The sequence below is a fragment of the Andrographis paniculata genome, unplaced genomic scaffold (assembly GCF_009805555.1).
Source record: "Andrographis paniculata isolate CXL003 unplaced genomic scaffold, ASM980555v1 Contig49END, whole genome shotgun sequence".
NCBI lineage: Eukaryota > Viridiplantae > Streptophyta > Magnoliopsida > Lamiales > Acanthaceae > Andrographis > Andrographis paniculata.
This window is the reverse complement of record NW_026137583.1, coordinates 3,490,647-3,514,119: the sequence shown is the minus strand read 5'-3', so window position 1 is coordinate 3,514,119 and position 23,473 is coordinate 3,490,647. Positions and strand designations below refer to the sequence as shown.

Genomic DNA, 23,473 nt, shown 5'->3' with positions numbered 1-23,473 from the left:
AACCACAAAGAGCCCATTTGGACCGAGACGGAGGGAGTAATATTTTTTACTAAAATAAAATAAAAATATTTTTTTTATATTCAAAATAAATAAATAAATAAATAATATTTGGATTTGAGAAAATAATTTTGTAACTATTTTAATAATTTTCAAATTAAGTTAATTTTTTGAAATATATTGAAAAATAACTTTGGTTACCGGTTGCATTTCAATTGAATGTTGAGTTGAAAGTGATTTTATTTAGTTAGCTTTTTATTAATGATATCATATATTACTATAAGATTAAAAAAGTTAAATTATATGTTTACATATTTTAATAATTTTATTTTAATAAAATATATGACATATAAATATTATTTTCTAATGAATAAAATTTTACATAGTACAAACAAATAAAAATAAAAATATTTATTTATAATGAGCATAAATTAATTTTATAAATAAATAAAATAATTTTGAATATATATAAATATTTTTATTTATTAAAAATAGAGATAGAAATAATAATTTTTTCAAAAAAATAAAAATAAAATGAAAGCATTGTAGCAATAGTTTGATATAAATCAACCTTTTGGGATGTTTGGTACCTAGAATGAAATTGCAGTGAACGAAATTGGAGAAAAAGAGAATTGAGTCTTATTTGATAAAATAGAGAAATTGAATTGAAAAATGTAAAAAATATGACTATCTGAATGGATTGAATAAAAACCGAGTCCTTATTCTTATTTAGAATTCATTGTTTTTAGTTTGATTTAAATGATTAATCAGTAAAAAGAATTTTAACAAAAAAATATTTTTGATGAGTTTAAAAATAATTATAAATTATATATGCATATTTTGTAAAATCATATTTTTTACAATATTTTAAATATTTGAATAATAAATTAAATATAATTTTTTGTAAAATTAAAATAATATATTTAAAAAATATAAAAATTAAATAATATAAAAAAGATTATATATATATATATATATGGCATCATCCACTTGTCTCCATTTGTGTACGTATGAGAAAAAAATAAAAAATAAAAAATAAAAAATTATTTATCAAATTCTATTTTTCGACTCAAACAAACAAAATAAAAAAATAAATTATTTCATTCTCTGCCCATCAATAGCGAACACACCATTGATGTAGTTTATTGGTAGTTCCTATTGGAACAAGATCGCTGTTACATTTGACTTTGTCCCTCTCAATTTTATTTATTTATTAATTTTGAAATCCATAAAGTAGCCGCACATAACATTAAGGGGATGTTTGTTTGGGTTTGGATTTTAAGTTGGGATTTAAAGAGTAAAAATTTTGAATTTAAATAGTTGTATAATGTGGTATAAATAAGTGTTATGTACTATTTTGAATGTAAAATTGATTTTCAATATAATATAAAAAATAAAAAATACGTGTTTAATTTGATGTTTGGGGGGAAAAAAATTGAATAAATAGTCAATTTAAAATCCAATCTCCCAAACAAACACACCCTAGTGCATATGATAGATTGTAAAATTGATTTCAGTATATACGATGTCACACTCTTCAAATATAATTTATACTCCATCCGTCCCAAACATCGTGCAATATTTCCTTTTTGGTATGTCTCAAACACTCTGCAATATTTTCAAAATAGAAAATAATTAATTATACTTTAATCTCTACCCCATACTTTATCTCATCACATCACTCAAAGAAAAAAAATATATATATATATATACATTTTTCTCTCCATCACATTACATAATTTTTAAATTATCCTACTTAATACTACCCACGTAAAAACCTGTGCCCAAAATAAATATTGCACCTTATTTGGGACGGAGGGAGTACATAAAACAGATTTGACAATACATACAAATATTCTATGCTACATGGGCTTGTCCCATTTATTTTTATATGTTGATTGAAATAGTCAGCATAATGTTGATACTGATAAATCCCAAATCAGCAATATAACATCATTTTTATTTTGTTTTCTCTTATTATTACGTAATCTGTTAATTGTGTTTTTTTAAAAAAATAATACCTGAAGTACATATTTCTTTCATTCGATGTAAGGTAAATATTAGAGCCGTTTCTGACTTTCGAGGGGAAATAAAAGTTAGGGGTCTTTAAAAATAATATATATATATATAATATTTTTTTATCTATATTAAAATATAATTTTTTCTTTTCTAGCATAAATTTAGTTTCAAAACTTTGGTATAAAATTTTCATATACTTTAAAAATTGCGTAACACTTCCTTATATTTTAACAAACATTATGAAACTCCCGTCATGCAAAAAATATAGATGAAAAGTCATATTCTCATCAACAAAAAAATATAAAAATTAGTTACGTGGAACGTTTTTTAAAGTATAAGGGGTTCATGTCATTTTTAAAGTATATAGAGGATTTACACTGAGTTTCGAAATCATAAAGGAGTTATTGATAATTTTGCCTAATAATAATAATAATAATAATAAGTTTGTCTAATATTTATTATCTTTTTAGTGAAAAAAAATAATTAAAATAAAAATAAAAGACCCCTAAATATATATAAATATATAAATGATTTACTCCGATTTTTTTTTTCACCTATAATAGAATATAAATTATTAAATAAAATAAATTTTTAGATAAAATATGAATAATAGTATTAATATTGCCAATCTTAAAACAAAAATTATGGACCCCTAATATGTATAATTCATATATTCTTTATCTAAATAATTAGAATAAAATAAATTTTGAAAGTACTTGGGTTTGAACTCAAAACTTAAAAAAGAATGTAGATAAAACTTAACTATCAAGTCATACTCTTGAATTAACATATTAATGTCAAATAATTTATATATATAAATAATTTATATATAACATAAATAAATAATTTTCGCCCAGGCCAAGGACGCCCTGTAAACACTTATTTTTGACACAAATTTTTTTGGTTGAAGTTGTGGACCAAGAAACAACCACACATGATGGAAGAGATGGAGTAATAGGAAGTTGCAAGAAATAAAATTTAGTACATATTTGCAAGAATCTCCAACCATTCACACGTCCACCACTTTTTATTCATTTATTTGGCTTAGTTTCAGTCTTGCATGATTTTTCTCCTTGCTTAGCATTATTTTTGTTCATATGTTTAGCTCCAATCTTCACCCAAAACAACTATCCTAAATAGGGACATTTTAGTCTTTTAAAAATACTTTTACACTCAATCGTATTTATCATTACAGAATGGCACGGACAAAGTATTTATCATTATAGAAGTGGGCTTGTTTAGCGTTCGTTCGATGTAGCTTATAGTCTTTCCTAACATGATTCCGCTCCTAGCAACTTAGCGTGGGGCGGACGATGCAAAAATATATATTGTGTTAACATCTGTTGCATTCACGGTCACAAAGAAAAGCAAAGGGGTTGGTTGTTCGAATGAATATTTCCCTATGATTACAAGCCTATACTCCTATTGGAGACTCAAGCTGGGTTCTTTTTGTAAATTTCTTACAAAATTTTTATTATTTAAGTTTATTTTTTTTAAAATATCAAATAAAATATATATTTTTTTTATTTTAATATGAAAATTAATTTTACCTACATATATAGAGAGAGAAGTTTATATAGAACTCTCTGCAATTAAAATTTAACGGAGAATATATCTCACCCGAAATATTACCAAAAAAAAAACAGAAGCCGAGATTGTTGGTTCTCTATATTTAAATATGAAATCTCAATTCCAATCATAGTATTTGAACTATTTGATTCAACAAGAATAGTAAACAGTATGTGCATCCTTGTTAAGCACATTAAGTTAGAGGAACAGATACAAAGCTTTCATTAAATCATGCCAAGCAACCTACAAAGCTTCTAATATATAAATGAATAAATAAAATCCGCATATGTAATTCTCCTGGCTCCAAAAGTTCCGAATCGTAGAATCAAGAAACAGATAAGGATGTTGCAATGTAGCATACCTTGTCGAAAAATGGATCCTCATACATGACATTTGGCCAGTTATGATTTTAATCAACTTTGGCTGCCTGTGCCCGTCACTTCTGCAGCTTTTTTCTCCCTCTGTTTTTCTCTTTTCTTCTTGTTTTTCAGTGCATTCTTGCTCATTTCTCTGCAAATAGCGCACAGATGATAGTCAATAAAATAGCAAGAGTATCCTGGCAATGGATAAACAACAATATGTACTCACCCAGCAGGGCTTGCTCCAAACAGCTGTTAAGAAAGAAATAAGAAAGAACAATTAGTAAGTTGTGTAGAGAGGGAAATTACGGCTTCGATTCTAACAACACAGAAATAAGCAGAAACCTCCTGCAACTATGGCTCAAAATAATATTCTCATTTTACATGTCATTAGTAATATACTCAACAACACGTCGTCTGTTCCTAATTATGCCTTTAATTGCTAACATTTTGATTATAAGTTAACTAAAAGTAATTGAAGTATTTGCAAACAATGCTGCAGTGATCAGCATAGTGAAATTAAACTTTGGGTTTGATTAACTTCTACAGTATACCTCTGCCTGAACAGTTGCTGCTGCTTTAGCATGAGGTGGACGATATGCAGCAGGTTTCTGTACAGTAGTGTTGGAAATAGTAGCTTTCAAAGAGGCCTGAGTAGTTTTTGACACTTGCCCTGTGACATAATATCATATTGTTATGAATTATTAAAAGTAGAGGTTTAAAAGCAAGGTTGAAACAACAGACCTTGTTTCGTTGCTGGTTCCAAATTCAAGGAGTCGACAGACTTTAAGAGATCTGCTATATCACCAAACTTTTCAGGTGACACTGGTTTCCACTCAACCTGTGTGAATTGAAATGGGACTGAACTAAGAAAATAAAGAAAATTACATAGTAAAGAGACATACAAACAGAAAGATGATAACCTGAAACAACTTGTCAAACATCTTCTTGAAGTACAATGAACCATTGTGATGAAAAATCTTGATCCTGCAAAGGGGAAAACAATGCAATTCATCAAATCAGTACAACTTTTCAGTAAATTGTATTGGCGGTTCAGAAAAAAAAAAAAAAAAGGAACAAAAGCTCTGAGTGCAAAATCAGAAGCAGAATCCAATTAGTAGTATGAATGTGTTACATTACACTATCAAATATACCCTATACCCTTTTTTATAAACCAAGAAATCGGCAATCATAAAAATTGAAATTCACTCTAAAGATATTGCAACATCGCACTGCTGCATAGAAGAAACTCAAATACAATGCCAATCTTGAGCTTACAGCTCTTTCCAAAGTGAAAAGGCCATTTTTGTGTACCCAGCATTCCAAACTTTCATGCACAAGTTTTCATCAGCATAAGAGTTTTTGATGCTCTAATGAAATGTGATGCACATGCAGCAGGTCTAAAATTAGGTCTCATTGGCTAGCCCAACCGTTTCAATATAACATTCAATTAACCAATCAGGTATAACTAATCTCTGACAGAGCTCATAAACAAGCCATCCAAGCTTACGAACAAGCTAACAACTATGCTGTCCTATCAAGTATCAACAGGTTTTCATTCAAACAGTAACAATTGAGAAGTTGTTTATCATGTAAAGATAAAAAATTTCCTCAGGCTACCTCTACAAAAATTATCAAGAAAACTCACAGAGCCAAGAAAGATTGTCGTGTGCGTGATGGGAGGAAAGATAAAAACAAGAAACATACCCATTGTCAACCTGCAGTCTTGGGGCAGTTGTAGCAGTCATAAAATAGCGTCCATCTGCCGACCATTCACTTGACACCGATAATTCAGCTTTTGTAGCTCCCACTTTCTTTTTTTCAACATAGTCCCAGAATGCCTGAATTGCGCGACAGAATAAATAGATGGAGGCATAGATTGACAAAATTACCCGATTGCAAATGGAATCAAGCAATGGTAAACATGTATACTCCATGCCAATCATGTTTTCCATATTTTTTAGTCTTATGGGTACTTTGAGCATTTGGTTTCCAGATCAAGAATCCACAAGCACATTGAGTAGAATGTTGGAACTGGAAGTATACAAAATTTAAGAAATAGAAATTGTGGTACATGTCCGAGACAAGGTGTGCTATAGTTTATCAGGATTCAACTAGATAGCTAAAATTAATTGATGTCTTCATACCTTATCATATTGAAACCAGTTTTTTCAGCATGTTTATTCAATATATCATGGAAATCCTGAATCTTGGGAAAGATTAACAAAAGAAAATCAACCAGAACCCCTGAATCATTTGATACTCAACAAAGAAAATTTCGAACAAAAATTACAACTTAAGCTTCAAGCTCATAATACATCACAGAAAAATATAAATAAGGAGATGAGCAATGGGAACCTTAACACATAATTAGAGAGCTAATGGAAAAAGCAAGAGAATTATACAGAGATAATGACTCAAAGACAGTATACAAGATTCTAAGATCATTTACCATATCACCAGGTAAGTTCCCAAAACCTGCTATACATATAACTGCATAGTAGTCGTAAGGACACAAACATGATATAAAATAATAATAATAATAATAATATGTAGTTGTAATGGAAACGAATAAATCCGCACGTTCGTGTTGGAGCAGAATATCAAAGTCAGTATGTCATATAAATATAAATATAAGGATACATTTCCCTTTGGGATTCCATCTAATGGTATTGAAAGGTCCTGTTCCAAGCTCCAATAAAGGATTACACTTCCTGTCAAATATTGTTACCATAGCAGGCATAACTGAGCTGAGCAGTCAAGGAAGAGAAACAGTTGGACATAACAACAGAAATGAGGGTAGCAATCTGGCATTGAAGTGTAACTGTTAAATAGAGTTGAGAGACAAACAATCTGAGGCATACTGAACCTCAGGATCTTCTGTTTTCGGTTTCCTCTATTTCCTCAAATAATCCCAGGAGAGAGTTTCCATTTCTTGTCACTAAATCCATCCAACATATATAATATATATCAGGACATACTTTCTTCATACAGCTTTAGCCTAGTGACGTGTGAATAAGACAATACTGAACAGAGGAACACACACAGAACATATACTTCAATGTAACAATCTTCAGTACCTAATAAGTAATTTTTCATACAATGCTTCTACTTCTAGTTTGCAATAAGACAGGCCATCTCTTCAGGTTAGGAAGAAAATAAGGATACATCCATAAACAACAGCAAATTCATTACTGGAGAATGACCACTGAGCATCATGAACAGGTCCTTCCTTACCTGAAAAACCATTCAAGATTAATTGATTTTAAATGTGTATAATCCTCATTAAAAAAAATGACAAAAACGTATCACACATACGAAGTGGCACCAGTCCTTCATAAGTTCCATCAGTTGTCAGATAATTTAGCTTTGTCTCTCCATAGTAACTTTGGTTAGTTTTATCAACATCTGACTGAACAACAACCAGGAGTCCAGTGGAACCACAATTCCAATTCAATAGCACTGATGAGCACCTAAAGAAACTTTTCCGGGCAACTGGTTGACTCTGTAACTCTTTCGAACAAGAAAATATTTGAACATTGCCAGGCATCCCCTACAGAATCCACATAATTAGATTAACAAGCACATTTACGTCTTCCTATGTCAGTAGCAGAATAAAATAAGTAAGTGCATCAATGAAACAAGCCCTTGATAACATCAAGAAAGGCAGATCACTGCTGCTACATCACATCCTTAATGAGTCATGAATAGTACAAACATATCGGCAAGCCTTAAGACTACATAGGTTCCAAGTAGCTTCCTCTCTAAAATATAGATTCACTGCACATTCCAAAACTCTCACTCAATCCAACATTATTTTAACATTAATTCTCCTTTATCTCTGATTTTTCGCATGAACCAATACCTTCAAGGAAATTCAGGGATATGTTAATAAAAGCTCAAAGAACATAAGATTACAAAAATTCTAAACTGTAATATCCATATATTTAGTTATATAGAATTGGTTAGACAGATATTTCTGTTCCATAGATAGTCTTAACAGTGTATAAATAGACCTATTTCAGATATTATTTGGGATATACAAAAATTATGTTCTACACGAACGAACAATCAAATTGAAGTGATGCATGACTCAAATTGCTAAATGGTGAAAGCATCTCAAAATATGAATACTGAAGCAACAGGAAATCTATAATAGGGTTAATAACTTCAATATATGGCCTTAATAGAAGATTTATTAGAATAAAAACCTTTGATTCTGGAACAAATACTGCCACATGAGATCCAGGAGTCCTAGAAAGCTCAAATGTTGCAATTCCAGGCACTCTCAACCGATTAATAATCCCCTTTGAGAAATCTTCAGGGTCAAAGAACTGTACTTCATTTGTTGCCAAACGGCATGCTACAGCTTCATCTATGCTAAATCGAATTAAGGGCCTGAAAACAGGAAAAGTATAAGATGAAAAAGACCTCAATAATTAGATCATTTATTCCAAACAAGTACCATTACCATGATGCTTTTGTCATGTTCTTCCGAAACGCTTGATATACAGATTCCCCTGTATCTGTCTTCCATACATGCACGTTGTTGTCTTGTGGAGATGTAGACTTCTGAAAGGTCTGAATGTAAGTTCCGTGGGGAGATATGCTAGCGGAAAGAACATTAGGCACTTGTAAGGACCTTATCTCTACAAAGTTTTTCGTGTCATAGATGCTAATATGGGAATCAGATCTGATAACCATGAGCTTTGTCCCATCCTCACTGAACTTTGTAGATGTACATGTTATTTTATTGAGCTTCAAACTGGGTTCTCCATTAGTGAAAGGTGGTCCATTCCAAATAATAAATCCCTCGGGATCTCTCACCAAAATATCTAAGGAAGCCTGAGGATCAGGAACTGCCATTGGAAGGCAGTAACAGGTTCTCTGAGCTAATAAGATTAATATTTCATTAATATAAATTTATCACTCAAAAGATATAACCATTTAACAAATATGCAATCTTGTATCATAATGCTAATGAATTTGATCATACTTCAGGCTGGAATATATCATCAACAGTTCACACATCACATAGATTTTTACGAAAAGGTAACTTAGGATTGTAAACACAAACAAATCAGTATGTCTAGCATCAAATACTTCTATATTCCATTTGATACAAGAAAAATATATTTAAATTGAATAGAAATTGACAAGAAGTATAATATACTTCAAATGGCGATCTTCAAACTTTATCAGAAGAGCAAAAAATTCGAACTTTCCGACCTCCAGTTTATGGAAAGCAAGAAGGCGTCAATTTTATTCGTCAGAAGCATACTCAATTTATCAGCGAACACAAAACTCGATCATAAATATGTCCAGTCTCCTTCAAAGTGAATTCAAAACCCTAAAGAGTTCAACCAAAAAATGCTTCCCAAGTTTTCCATCAACAGTTAGCACAATCATCTCCAAACGCTCTCTTGAACTGTATAACTCGATTTCATACAACAGTACACATAAAATCCTAGAACTTACCAGGGTGGCGACAAGAAGCTGATGGGCAGATATGTCCCTTGCCTTGAATTCTCCCGGATTTGAATCTGTCGATGACCAATTGAAGAGACGATGGTACAAATCCTAATTAACTGCGATCACTCTCTAGGGTTTAGACCACCAAGTTACAATTCCATTCTTTATTTTTAGGTCAATTGTGTTTGTTTAGGGGAGTTGGATTTTGTGACGAGATTTAAATAATAAAATTTTTAAATTTAATAGTTGTATAATGTAATATAAATATACAGTAATATTTTGAATGTGTGAAAAATAAAAATTAAGTGTTATGATTTGATATTTTTAGAGGAAAAAAATTGGATAAGTAATCTAAAATTTATTCGCAGTTTGGGCATATTTATATTAAATACCGTTAAATAAGGAACTCAGATTAAATACCGTTTAATAAGGACCGCCTAAGGTTAGACGCGGAGTCTATGAAACTACCGTAGAGTTTGAAACACATATAAGTTTTGTGCAATTTAACCTATTTTAAATATTATAATTTAAAATTACTTTTTTATTAAAAAATAGTATATAATAAAAAATGTTTAAATATTTATAACAAACTGATTTTTTATATAATCGAATAAATAATTAAAAATTCAAATTAAATCATTTATATATACATGTTTAATTAATTAGTGGTATGCTCTTTCATCACAATTTAACTTTTTATTATTATTATTATTATTATTATTATTATTATTTATATAGTAAAAATAATTTATATATAAATTAAAAACTATATATATATATTTTTTTATGTACAAGACAAAAATTTCAATAACATCTTATATACTTTTATTAATTACTAAAATATAATTATTTTTAAACTATTATATATATTTAGGTTCGAATAGAGGTTTATGTATTTTTGAATGGCGGCTGTGATACATACTTTATTAAAATATATATATATATATATATTTAAAACATAGAGAGTATTATTCTAAATTTAGCAATGAAATAGTTTGGAGATGCTCTTAAGAGACCAGCTATTTGAACCTTCGGTTCGTCTGTGTTAAACTGACGGTTTCTGCTGTATTAATAGTTTACTATAAATGACAAATTTTCAATTTTCAATTTTTTAAAAAGACACGTGTATTTATTTGTGAGTTTTAATTTTTGGGTTCAGGTGTATGTTTCCTTAGGGGAGTTTGAGGAAAGTTGAGTTTAAGTTTGATTTTTATTTGAATTTTGGGATGAGTTTGGTTTTTGTTGTTTTTTTTTAGTTTGGATTTGGTTGGAATTTGGGGAGTTTTGATGTGTGTTGATTCGATGGATAAAGAATAAAATAATATAAATGTGTATTAAATTTAATTGATAAAATTTATATGGTATGATTTAATTATGAATTTATATTATACCTAAACATACATATATTTAAATTTTTATTTATCTGTATTATAAAAAATTTTATTCCCTACAAAATGACATATATATTGTATATATATTTTTTTCATTTAATTATAATAAATATTAAATAAAATTTTATTTAAAAAAAAACAAGGGGTTTGACGCCCATTTTACTATGCACAGTGACCAAACCCTCTTGGAGAAGCATACCCTATATTTTTAAATAATAAAAAGTTGAATTTAAATAGTTGTTTGATGTGATATATATATAAAAGCTGATGTGATATTTTGAATGTAAAATAAATTTGTAGTATAATGTATATAAAAAAAATTAATTGTTTGATATGATATATTTTTTTTTTAAAAAAATATAAATAATAAAAATTTGCGCTAAAACCCGCAAAAGTACTGAGAAAATTATTGCTAAACTTCAACAAGGGCATGCCTAGAAAATCAATTCTTTGTACCCTTCCTACATTGCAAAACATTTTTAAACAAATGTAAGAATAATAATACAATTGTTTATATCATAACTAATAAGGTGTATATGAAGCATTTCAAATATATAATGTGATGAAAATCGAAAACACTATGATATATATTAAAAGGATATATTGAGGCATAATATATTTACAAAATTTTATGAAAACCTTGAGGTATAAAACTTAATAACTAAGATATATGATACAAGATCGAAAGTGAGTTGAAATCGAATTAATGAGTTATAACGACAAGAGCACATAAATAATCACGTGGCCTATAATCTCATCAATGTGTTACGATATATATATATATCTCGACATATAGGGCATGCTTTCAAAAAAAATTCATATTGTAGATACATTCGAGATATGTTACTTATAAATAATCAATATCGAACGAGAGATGTTTATAAAGTCTACATTAATAAAGAATTTTGGTTACCTAACTTTCAAACAATATTTTCATCTTACTCTTCTAATTATTTATTATTTATTTTTTATTTTTTATGACGTGAGAATCTGCAGATGTGTTACTGTGGAGCCTAATAATTTTGTTGTTGTTGTTGTACTCACATCATGCTTATAAATTTGAACATTCAGGGATAATTTTTGTGATTCGTATTCAGATGAGAAGATGCGATTGAGTGTTATCAATTATTCCCTCCGTCCTAATACAATAGTCTTGTTTACCATTTTTGTCCGTCCCAAAACAATAGTCTTATTTTCATAAATAAGTATATCACCATAAAATTACCCTTATTTTTTCATTTTTATTACACAATTGCCACTACTTTTTACTCTAATACACTCACAAGGGCAAAAACTGATATTTTTGAATAAAAAAATATTTTTGAATAAAAAAATGATATATCATTTAAATAATTATTTTATAATTAGACAATCAAAACTGAAAATATGTATATTTTACAAGCGAACGAAAAAATATGAATATTTTGTGAATGATACGATTCTTTGTAAAATATTAATAAAAAATATAATATACATATATTAATGTAATATATTATATACTCCCTCTGTTCCCAAAACTATAGCTTGAGTTGTATTTAGTAAGGGATTTAAAGAATATTGACATTATATTGGTAGCAGATAAAAAATACGGATAAAAGACTTTTTTTTTTCCTTGTGAGTGTATTAGTGTAAAAAATAGTGACAATTGTGTAATAATAATGAAAAAAAGTAAGAATTATTTTATAGTGATACGATTATTTATGAAAATGAGACTATTGTTTTAGAACGGATAAAAATAGTAAATAAAATTATTGTATTAGGACGAAGGGAGTATATCTTATCCAATCACAACAAAGCAACAATCCACATACCCAATATAAAATATATATATATATATATCAAAAAGTAAAAATAAAAAATTACCCAAGGTATGTATGAACTGCATCCATTATTTAATGGCTAGCTGTATAATATTCCGTCCATAAAATATGTAACTTTATTTGAATTGGAAATGAGACTTAGTTAAATATGACATAAAAATAAATGTGTATTTTAAAAAATATAGTATAAGTGAATTAATGGAAAGAAGAAAAATTTTGAAAGAAAGAAATTGAATACGGAAATAATTATAATATATTTATAAATAAATGTAATATTGAAAGTAAATAAAAAAATATTTAAGAATATATATATTTTTTTATTATATATATATAGAGGCAGAGGTTGATTTAGGGATATCAAATGGGGCGGGTTAGTCCCGGACCTGCCCCGGATCCGCTTTTAATGGGGCGGATTCGGGTCTAAATAATATGTTTCGGGGCGGGTTGTGGATTTAAAATTTTAAATTCGGCCGGGTTCGGGGCGGATTACGGGTTTTACTAAAAATCTGTCCCAATCCGAATCCGGACCCGAACCCGGATATTTTTTAAAAATTATTATAACTAATATATATATATATATGTACATTTATATAATCAAAACATATTATTTATTTACTTAAATAATTTTAAATATAAAATTCAATTAGTCGTCTGTTTCAAATAATTTTTTAAAAATATTATACCAAATATATGTATATTTATATAATAAAAATATATTATTTATTTATTTATCTTATTTTTATAGATCAATATTTGATTGTTTTTAATTTTTTTTTTTGCTTTTAATGCTATTTGTTTTAGTATTTAATTATTAAAAAAATATTTATTATTATATATTTTAAAAAAAAAACGAATTTGCCGGGTTGGCTCCGCAGGGCCAGTCCTATGGCCGGATGAAAGTGGAGCGAGGCGGATCTCGGAGCTTAATATTTTATAGTAGGGCGGGTCTCCGGGCCCGCAGAACCCGGCCCAATCCCGCCCCGTTGACGTTCCTACGTTGATCAATTCCTTTGCCTACTCTCTTTTCCCTAGGCTTCAACATTATGTGGCGGCTGGTCATTCTTTGACTTAAGTCTTTATTCTGATCCATCCATTATCAACCGTTGGATTAACATTGATTAGTCTTTGTGCCGTGAGATCTGTTCAACCGTTGAACCGAAATCTTATTGCAATAATAAATTGAATGTGACATATCTGACAAAGGGTGTGGTTTTTTCGTGAGTTTGGAAAAAAATTGTATTGAGTTTGGTACAAAAATAATGTTTGATGGGATGTTCTGTGAGAGAAAAAATATATATTTTTTTTAAAAACGCAGAATCTAAATAGTAAAATTTGGGAAAATTCAGCTTAAGAAACATACTCCAAAATCAAAATTTACTAATTATTGTTATTTTTATTATTAGTAGTATTATACTCCCTTCGTCTCATTGGAAGGGTATTATTTGCTTTTTGCACGTAGAATTTTGAATATTAGTATTATATTGAATTATAGTGAAAAAGACAAAAATATTTCTATTAGTATGATATAATATAAAAGTAATGACATTTGTGTAATATATTGTAAGTTGAAAGGGTATTTATTAATGTTAGGTATGTAATATAATTATTAAATTAAAAAATAATAATCTTTCGACGAGACGGATGAAGTATAACTCTTTCTAAATGATTTTGGCAAAAACTTTAAAAACACAATACTTTTTTTTTTTTTTCTTTCCTGTAGGCGTTACCAACTATGTTTGAAATTCAAATAGCAAATTTTATCTGATTGTGTGTTGTTCTGCTAAATAATTTATAAAAAATATTTTAATAAAAAATATATGTAGTATATTAATATTTTTTTAAAAAAATATGTATATTTTGTTAAAAGAACACGCCTTTAATAATATTTCTTATAGAAAAAAAGGTAAAATCCATTTATAATCTCATATTTTTATTATTTTTTCTTAATAAACAACTATATTTATATAAATTTAAAATTTTATATGCTTTTATAAATTAATTTTATATTAATTATGTATAAAATATATTTACTTATTTATATTATAAATTTTTTTATTGTTTATAAAATAATATTCATACTTAATGAGTTTATTTGGTTTTAGTTTGAAATTGAGTTTTTTTTTTTTTGAATTTTAATTTAAATAATATATTAATATAATATTTAGTGAAAAAATTATATATTTTTATTGAAAATCGTAGAGTAAATAATACTCCGTCACTCTCAGATATTGTAAAGGATTTTTGACATTGAAATTTAGATGGATAAAATAAATTGAAAATTAGATGTTCCGATAAGAAAAATATATATATTATTTGATCAAAATAAATTAAATATTCGGATGACAATGATGGAAATAAAACGATACACAATGACTTGTCAATAAAATAAATTTATTCATTCTTAATAAGAGAAATATCCACTATTAATTGTGAACAAAGAAAATATCAAATTCACTATTCATTCTATTTTTTTTTCTAAAAATATCAAATCAAATACCTATTTTTAATTTTTTTATATTATACTAAAAATCAATTTTATATTCAAAACATTACATCAACACCTATTTATATCACATTATACAACTATTCAAATTCAAAATTTTACTATTCAAATCCCAACTCAAAATCCAAATCCTCCAAAACAAACACAATGTGTAATTTTAAAAGAACATATACAATGGTGTTGAAAAAAAAAAGAAAATTGCAATAAAATACTCGTATTTATTATCATATTTGTATTCACTACTTATCTAATTTTAATTTTTGGGTGTGTTTGTTTGAGAATTGGATTTACACTATTCATTCTATTTTTTTTTTCAGAAAATATCAAATCAAAAACTTATTTTTTATTTTTTATATTATACTAAAAATCAATTTTACATTCAAAACATCACATCAACACCTATTTATATCACATCATACAACTATTCAAATTCAAATTTTTACTATTCAAATCTCAACTCAAAATTCAAACCCCCAAACAAACACACCATTTGCAGTCTTTTTTTTTAAAAACAAAAAAAAAAAATCGTTAGCATTAGCTACTCACTCGTTTTTTATTTTCAATTTTGGCATTCCCTCATCCTCAAAATTCATTTTATCAATTTCTATTTTTTCTCTCATTAAGTTTTATTTTTATTTTTATTTTCCGCGTGAAAGAAAAAAATTGTGTCCCCTTTTTGGTTTCATTCACGTGAAGGAAAAAAAATGTCTACATAGTTGGGTTTCGTTCACGCGGAGGAATATTCAATCAATGGTAAATCTGTAATGGATTCCGAATTCAAATTCCAAAATTTAGGTTTATTTTGTGCAAAGGAGAAATGAATAAAGCCGATGTTCGATTCCTCAACACCGATATTTTTTGGTGTGATAATTTTATTGATTGATTACGATAGTTTTGTTAGGACTCACGACGATTCTGATAACTATTTCACTATTGCTTCAATTATTGTTGCCCTATTCGAGATTATGATTGCAGTAGTTGTTAAGTGTGTATGACTTTTTATTAGGACGGTATGTATATGAAAAAAGCTTTGTAGGGGCTGTTGCGATTTTCTGTTAGTATGCGTTGGCATTTTTACGGCTACATTTTTTCAGTATAATATACCTACATTTATTAATCTTATACCCATATTGTCTGATATCGTATGATGCATTTATTTTAAAATACTCTGTTTTGTTGGTATATACTATGATACTAATTATGAACCTTAGTGTTTATTTTATTTTCTTGTATTAGATATGTTAAAAAAATCTTATAGTTATGCAGCAATGTCTGTCGAAAATAATGAAGATTGAGAATGATTTTGTTGGCGGTTAAGATTAGTTATTCACAGTGATGGTCGATAAGTGGAAATAATACAAATTTTTTTGGATAGACACTCGAAATTTCTAAAGTCCATTCCTGCAACATTTTTTTTAAGTCCACCACACATATTGTCTCTGAAACATAATAGACAATTTTCTTACTCAGGTATGTATAAAATATATGTGTTATTTAATATGATATGTACAATAAAGTAATTACATTTCATATAGGTAATACAAAGATATTCAGTGCACAACAAGAAATGATGGACGCCAATTTTCAACAAATCCGATTATGCTCTCTTACAGAAGAATTTTGAGCAACATATAACACATGTTATGGAGGCCATATGCCGCCCCGAAATTTCATTGCACAATTGCGGCGCTAGTGTCGGACGAATATCTATTTCAAGAGATTTGTTGGGGGATAATAAAAAATAATATAGTCGAGTTGTTGAATAGTTTGGTTTGCTCAGAAAGGTCAATACCTTTTGTTGGGATGCTTGATTCTATCCGGCAACATGTGATGTCTATGATGAATCCATTGACTCTGTGCCGACCCATGATATGGTTGTAATATGTAAAAACCTATAGACAAAGATAATTCCTCACACATCATTTGTCCAACTAGGCCGGACAAAGAAAATATGATTTGAGTCACAACAGGTGAAACAAACTAAAAAATATGATTGTTGTTGGGACTGATCCAACTTTACACTAGTATGATATTGTCTGCTTTGGGCTGAGCCCGCATGGATTTGTTTTTAGATTTTCTCCAAAAGGCCTCATACTAGTGGAGTTCACTTGAGACTTATAAGGTGTGTAATTTTCTTCACAACTTTCAATGTAGGACTTGGGGTTTGCACCCCAACAATCCTCCCCTCAAACCAAGGACCAACCAATGGACCTTTCCTGCCCACCTTGTACCGTCTATCACAAAGGAACCTGCTGTCTGACCACCTCAATTCGGACCGACCCAACACGCCAGGAGACTTTCGACACAAGACACATCCACAGGTCACGAGGGCGAGCCCACCACCACAACCAATGCCCAATGCCACCCAGTCCACTTCACCATCTAACCGGGCTCTGATACCACTGTTGTGAATTTATTCCCGAATCATTTGGATTTATCGAACAAATCTTGTATACAAAATACAAAATCAATTAGCAATAGCGGAAGCGAATTAACTCGAATAAACCCAAATCATTATACTACCGAAATCAAACTGAAATATAAACAAATATTAATAAAAAGCATAATATAGAATTAGGAAAAACAAACACAAACAAACATGAAGTAAATCAATTTAAAGCAATTTAGAATGGAAGCGCTCCCTGTTCGTCGCTCTGCTCTTTAAATAAAATAGAAGCCACCGCCGACGACGACTATGGATTTCGACAACTTTCCTCCGACTACCGTCGACTTCAAGATTGACAGCGTCTTCTCCCGATGAACAGCGGCGCTCATCTTCCAGGAGAGATCTCGACAGCAGCTCTAGCAACATGCTCCACGTCAACGGTTTTCTTCCTCCGTCCGGCGACGGACTCCGGCGGATAGTTCTTCCCGATCTTCTTTGTTTTTCTCTTTTCGGCGAAGGAACGGCGGATATCGGCTCAGTCCATGGTGCAAAGTGGCCCGAGGTAATCACGCATCAAGGTTGGAGATCGGCTCGTCACTCCAAGCCTCGATGCCCACCGGAATTGGCACAAGAAAAGGGTTTCGAACCTCACCGGGAACTCACCGGAACTGCTCGGCTCACCGGAACTCCATTCGCGGTTCTCTCCCTCACTCTCAATCTCTCTAACTCGGTTATGGTGTATCTCACTTATCCAAAACCGACTCACCCAAAAATCCGTTTTAAACTAACCTTTAATAACTTCTCCAAACTAAAAAACCACACACGGTTATAACAACCATAACAATCTAACAAATTGACTTAGGGTTTGATACATGGGTTTGGGTTAAAGGGCTTTGGTCGAATCCGGTGGGTCGGGCTATGGAGTAGGCAACCTTATTTATTTATCGAGGGACTTGTCGGGTTAGGCCTCGAACGGCCAAAATTCTCAACAATCTCCACCTATTTTGGTCGTGATTTAACCAAATTCCAAATACGTATTTACTAGATATAGACTTACCTAACACTAATGGAATCATAGCCTTTTGTCACTCGCTACATCTACGAACAACGTTATGCAGAAAAAAAAAAAATATCGCACATAGAACACACAAGTCCTAACATGCACCTAAATTGATCACTAAAAAACCTAACACGTAGTACACAAAAGCTACTACGAAAACAAGCATACAAGCAAGTTTAAACAGATTCAACATAATGAACCTACAGATTTTAAGCGAGCAAACAAACTACTACACAATCCAGCAACATACATGCATATTCACAAATGAAATGCAACAACATGCTGAATACAAAACTTAGAATCACATAACATGAGCTGCGCCTTATTTGATATCAACTAGAGAATGCATAGGCACACGAAATAGTATATTCACATAACTTTATGCCTTAGACACACAACTCTACAGCTCAGACACACAACTCTCCAGCTTAGATACACTACTCTACAGCTCAGACACACTACTTTATAACTTAGATACACTACTCTACGACTTAGAACACTACTCTATGCCTCAGACACACTACTTCACGAACTTAAGACACACTACTCTCTAGCTTAGACACAATACTCTCTAGCTTAAGTACACGGCCCTACAATTCAAACAAGCAGCCCTACAGACCTAAGCACAGAGTTCTACAGCCTAAGTATAAATATCTATAGCCTTAGCGCGAAGCCCCACAACCTAAGCATAAAACCCTACAACCTACGTGCAAAGTCCTACAATCTAAGCACAAAGTCCTACAACCCAAGCACTAAGTCCTACCGTCTAAGCACAAAGTCCTACAATCTAAGCACTAAGTGTTCACAGCCTAAGCGCAAATATACAAGCATGATGACCACAAACAATCAAATAAGGAGACAACATGCTTTAATCAAACAAAAGCAACTAGAGCACAAAAACATGCAATCCAAGTAACAAGCATAATCACCAAATATCAATGCTACAATCTAACGTATAGAACACTTTAGAATCACATTAGCAAAATAATCCACATAATAGGATCACATCACAATCCACATAACAGGATCACATCAGGAACTCAATCCACGTAATACCAACTAAACAATCAAATCGCAAAGATATCAAGGAATACATGCAACTCATCACACATCAAACAACATAATGCATCAAAGTATTCCTAAGTTTCAACAATTATTTCTAATTTTAGCGTCTCATGCATATCTTCAACTAATTCTCCACAAGAAACATGCAATTTGATTTTCACACTTGGCATTTTATTATTTACACAAAGAACCAGGAAAGACTAAATCAATCACATAGCATACAAATTAAGAATCTAATACATGCATTTCAATTATTTCACCAAGGAAGCACATAATGCAACAAAATCATTTTATTCTAGATTATCCTCCACTTTACAATCCTTTTTAGACATTTTTCAAATAATACCTAACATGCATTTTCTATCTCACACGGAAATATCAACATGCATCTAACGATCGGCTATAACAACTCAACTTTTCAAGACTAACACAAACATAGCCCAAGAAACTACCAAATAGAAATAACCAAGGAATCAAAAAAAATTTCCAAAGAAAAAAATTTCACCAAAAAATACCAGAAATTACGACAAATTCTAAGATTATTCAATCAATCACCAAGTAAAGCATAGCCAATCAACACAAAGAATTTCAACTTATTATCAAACCACAATTTCACCAAGAATCATAATATAACGAAAATAAAGAGAGGAGGGTTAGTCTTTTACCACGATTCGAGTCCTACCAAACTTAAATCAATTAATTCTTATAATTTCGCAATCGGTTGATCACCCGGGGCTCTGATACCACTGTTGGGACTGGGCCAACTCAACACTAGTATGATATTGTCCGCTTTGGGCTGAGTCGACACGGATTTGTTTTTGGATTTCCTTCAAAAGGCCTCATACTAGTGGAGTTCACTTGAGACTTATAAGGTGTGTAATTTTCTTCATAACTTCCAATATGGGACTTGGGTTTGCACCCCAACAATTGTTTTGGTCGTTTATGACACAATCGAAAAAATTGCAATGAGATTTTATCGTAGATATTTCTTGCGTGTTTGTTATGGTTGGATTTTTAATTTTTATTTTTTGCTTATGAAAGATTGTACATTATATGTAGATTTATGTATGAGATCACTATTGAATAATATGAAAATTCGATGATATTCCCTTGTATATTACTTGACATACACAACTATTATGTCGGGTACATATCAGTACAAACTAATTCTTCCAAAGTAGAAAACAAAGGTACATGAATTCATAACGAAAGTACGTTACAGATTATTGTAATTATATTAAATATGATCAAAAGTAATAACAACGACAATATATTACACGAGAATTTGCTTATTAAATTCTACGTAATACTTAAGATCTTTTATGTCCCATAAGTACTCGTTACGGTATAAGATGACTCATAGTGTACCATCATCATTTATCTGAAATTATATTAACATAAATCAAATTTATTTATGAGAGTATATAATATTTTCAAAAGAGTTGCTGCAATGAAAATACGAGTATGTTGTGACGTTTATATATTATATTCGTTAATATAAGTTTTATACGTATCCAAGTAAGAGCACCGTCTTTGTGTATGAAAGGATTTATATTCGTATACGAGTATAAAATATCAAAATACTTTAAACTTTTACAAAAATATTCATTTTATTTATACTTTCAAAGCAAAAAATATAAAAATAATCTTATATATTTTCACTAACTAATTAAATACTACTCCTCGGTCCCATAAGAATGATACCATTTTTTATTTATGTCCGTCCCAAAATAAGGGTATCATTTCCTAATTTAATAATTGTACTACTTCCCTAATATAGTAAATACTCTTACAACTTACAATATATTACACAATATCATTATTTTTATATTACATTTACTAATAAGGACATTTTTTTTAGTAAAAATTAATATAATATTAATATTAAAATAATTTATGTGCAAAACACAAATGATGCTATTATTGCAAAACAAATGTAGTATTACTTTTTAATTTATTATAAAAACAAAAGGATACATTGGTACACGAGGGAAAAGAGTATTAAATGCTAACATTCTAATAAATAAATAATACGAAAATACAAAACCATATCATGCATACAAATGACCAAGTCAAGATCATAGTACATCACTAAGAACAAACATATCCATTAACATGCTCTAGTAGTCTTGGAATATATACATACATATACACATATATATTATATATATACGAATCAATTTCCTGTTCAAAGTCAAGATCAATAATAATCCCTCTGCCAAACTTTTACCAATCTCATAAATCAATAAAATCTCCCCAAAATCTTCCCTATAAATACCCCACATTCATTTCTCTTCAATTCATCAAACTTAATTTAACCACTAAAAAAATGGCTAAGTATTTCCTCCCCCTTCTGGCCTTACTTCTCGCCGCCGGCCAACTGGTCTCCGGCCAGAACTGCGGCTGCGCGGCGCGCAACCTCTGCTGCAGCCGCTGGGGCTATTGCGGCCTCGGCAATGACTACTGCGGCGACGGCTGCCGTGAGGGGCCGTGCAACCGGCCCCCGTCCACCCCAACCCCAACCCCATCCACCCCGACTTCCCTTGCTGGTATCGTTACCGATGCCTTTTTTAATAGCATAATCAATCAAGCCCCGGGAAATTGCGCCGGAAGGGGCTTCTACACCCGGGCGGCTTTTCTTGAGGCCGCTCGGTCATATCCGAATTTCGCTAATGAGGGATCCAATGATGTCCGGAGGCAGGAGGTCGCCGCGTTTTTCGCCCATGTCACACATGAGACCGGACGTAAGTGTTGCAATGATTTATATATAAAATAAGTAATGAATATAGCATTTTTGAAAGGAAATTAAGAAATTAATAAAAAAAGAAGAAAAGAACAAAATAAAATGAACAAATCCACATATAAACATCAACATTAAAAACATTCAATAAGATCACAATATATATAGCAACATTCTAAAAAAAAGTGTACAAAATTAGGCAAAAAAAAAAAAAATTGAAAGTTTTTGCAAAATGTCCGAATGCAGACATGTGCTATAGAGAAGAGATCGGAGGCGCGAACCAGAACTACTGCGAGAACAGAGCAGATTATCCATGCGCAGCTGGTAAAAAGTACTACGGCCGAGGTCCCCTGCAGCTGACATGGAACTACAACTACGGCGCTGCTGGCCGGAGCATCGGGTTCAATGGTCTTGGCGATCCCGACATTGTGGCCCGAGATGCAGTCATATCTTTTAAGACAGCCCTGTGGTTCTGGATGACAAACTGTCATAATGCCATTACTAGTGGACAAGGTTTCGGAGCCACGATTCGCGCCATCAATGGACAGCTCGAATGCAACGGGGCGAATCCGGCAACGGTCACTGCCCGCGTTAATTATTACACGAACTATTGCAGTCGGTTCGGAGTCAACCCCGGCGGTAATCTCCGGTGTTAACTAGAGGGAGAGAGATTGTCCGATGAAGACATGGTGATGGATAATAGGGTTAAGTGTTTTTAATATTGTATGATTCTCTTGAATAATCACTCTTGTGATGTATTGGAGAATGTTAACGAATAAGATAAATAACAAATTCATTTGAATAGTGTAATTGTTGTGTTTGGGTTTTTATTATGTGTTTTCGTCGCTACTTATTTTGTGCTCTCTCCAGTTAATAGTTAAAAGTAGTGTAAGGATAAAATTGTTTTTGTTTTTATTTTTTGTGTATAAATAATGATATGATGGTAAAGTAGGAGTATTTTTGTTTTTTACTGTAAACCAATATAATACTAATATTAAAAAATTTATGTAAAAAAAAAATGATGCTTTTTTTCCGGGACAGAGGTACTGTTTTTTAATATAAATAATTATTAAAAATAATATTTTAAATATA

At 30.5% G+C, this 23,473-nt stretch overlaps 2 protein-coding genes across 4 annotated transcripts; one reads left to right on the top strand and one right to left on the bottom strand.

The window, feature by feature from the left end:
• Positions 1-3,669: 3,669 nt before the first annotated feature.
• LOC127253013 (eukaryotic translation initiation factor 2A) lies at positions 3,670-9,590 on the bottom strand. 3 transcript variants are annotated; one of them, XM_051277410.1, is made up of 13 exons: positions 9,423-9,590; positions 8,416-8,836; positions 8,156-8,342; positions 7,263-7,497; positions 7,113-7,181; positions 6,588-6,689; positions 6,397-6,437; positions 5,652-5,785; positions 4,868-4,931; positions 4,689-4,785; positions 4,499-4,617; positions 4,174-4,196; positions 3,670-4,095 (listed from the first exon to the last, which is right to left on the bottom strand). In XM_051277410.1, exons 2-13 carry the CDS (start codon positions 8,808-8,810, stop codon positions 3,999-4,001), a joined length of 1,563 nt encoding a protein of 520 aa, XP_051133367.1. In that variant the 5' UTR covers positions 8,811-8,836; positions 9,423-9,590; the 3' UTR covers positions 3,670-3,998. The 3 variants fall into 3 exon arrangements, with proteins under 3 accessions (XP_051133367.1, XP_051133368.1, XP_051133369.1); XM_051277411.1 differs by having other exon boundaries at positions 8,416-8,831; positions 9,423-9,587; XM_051277412.1 differs by having other exon boundaries at positions 8,416-8,803; positions 9,423-9,587.
• Positions 9,591-21,935: 12,345 nt separating this feature from the next.
• Positions 21,936-23,192, top strand: LOC127252910 (chitinase 5-like). Its single transcript, XM_051277298.1, has 2 exons — positions 21,936-22,385; positions 22,628-23,192. The coding sequence occupies exons 1-2, from the start codon at positions 21,971-21,973 to the stop codon at positions 23,035-23,037; spliced, it is 825 nt and encodes a 274-aa protein (XP_051133255.1). The 5' UTR covers positions 21,936-21,970; the 3' UTR covers positions 23,038-23,192.
• Positions 23,193-23,473: the final 281 nt, after the last annotated feature.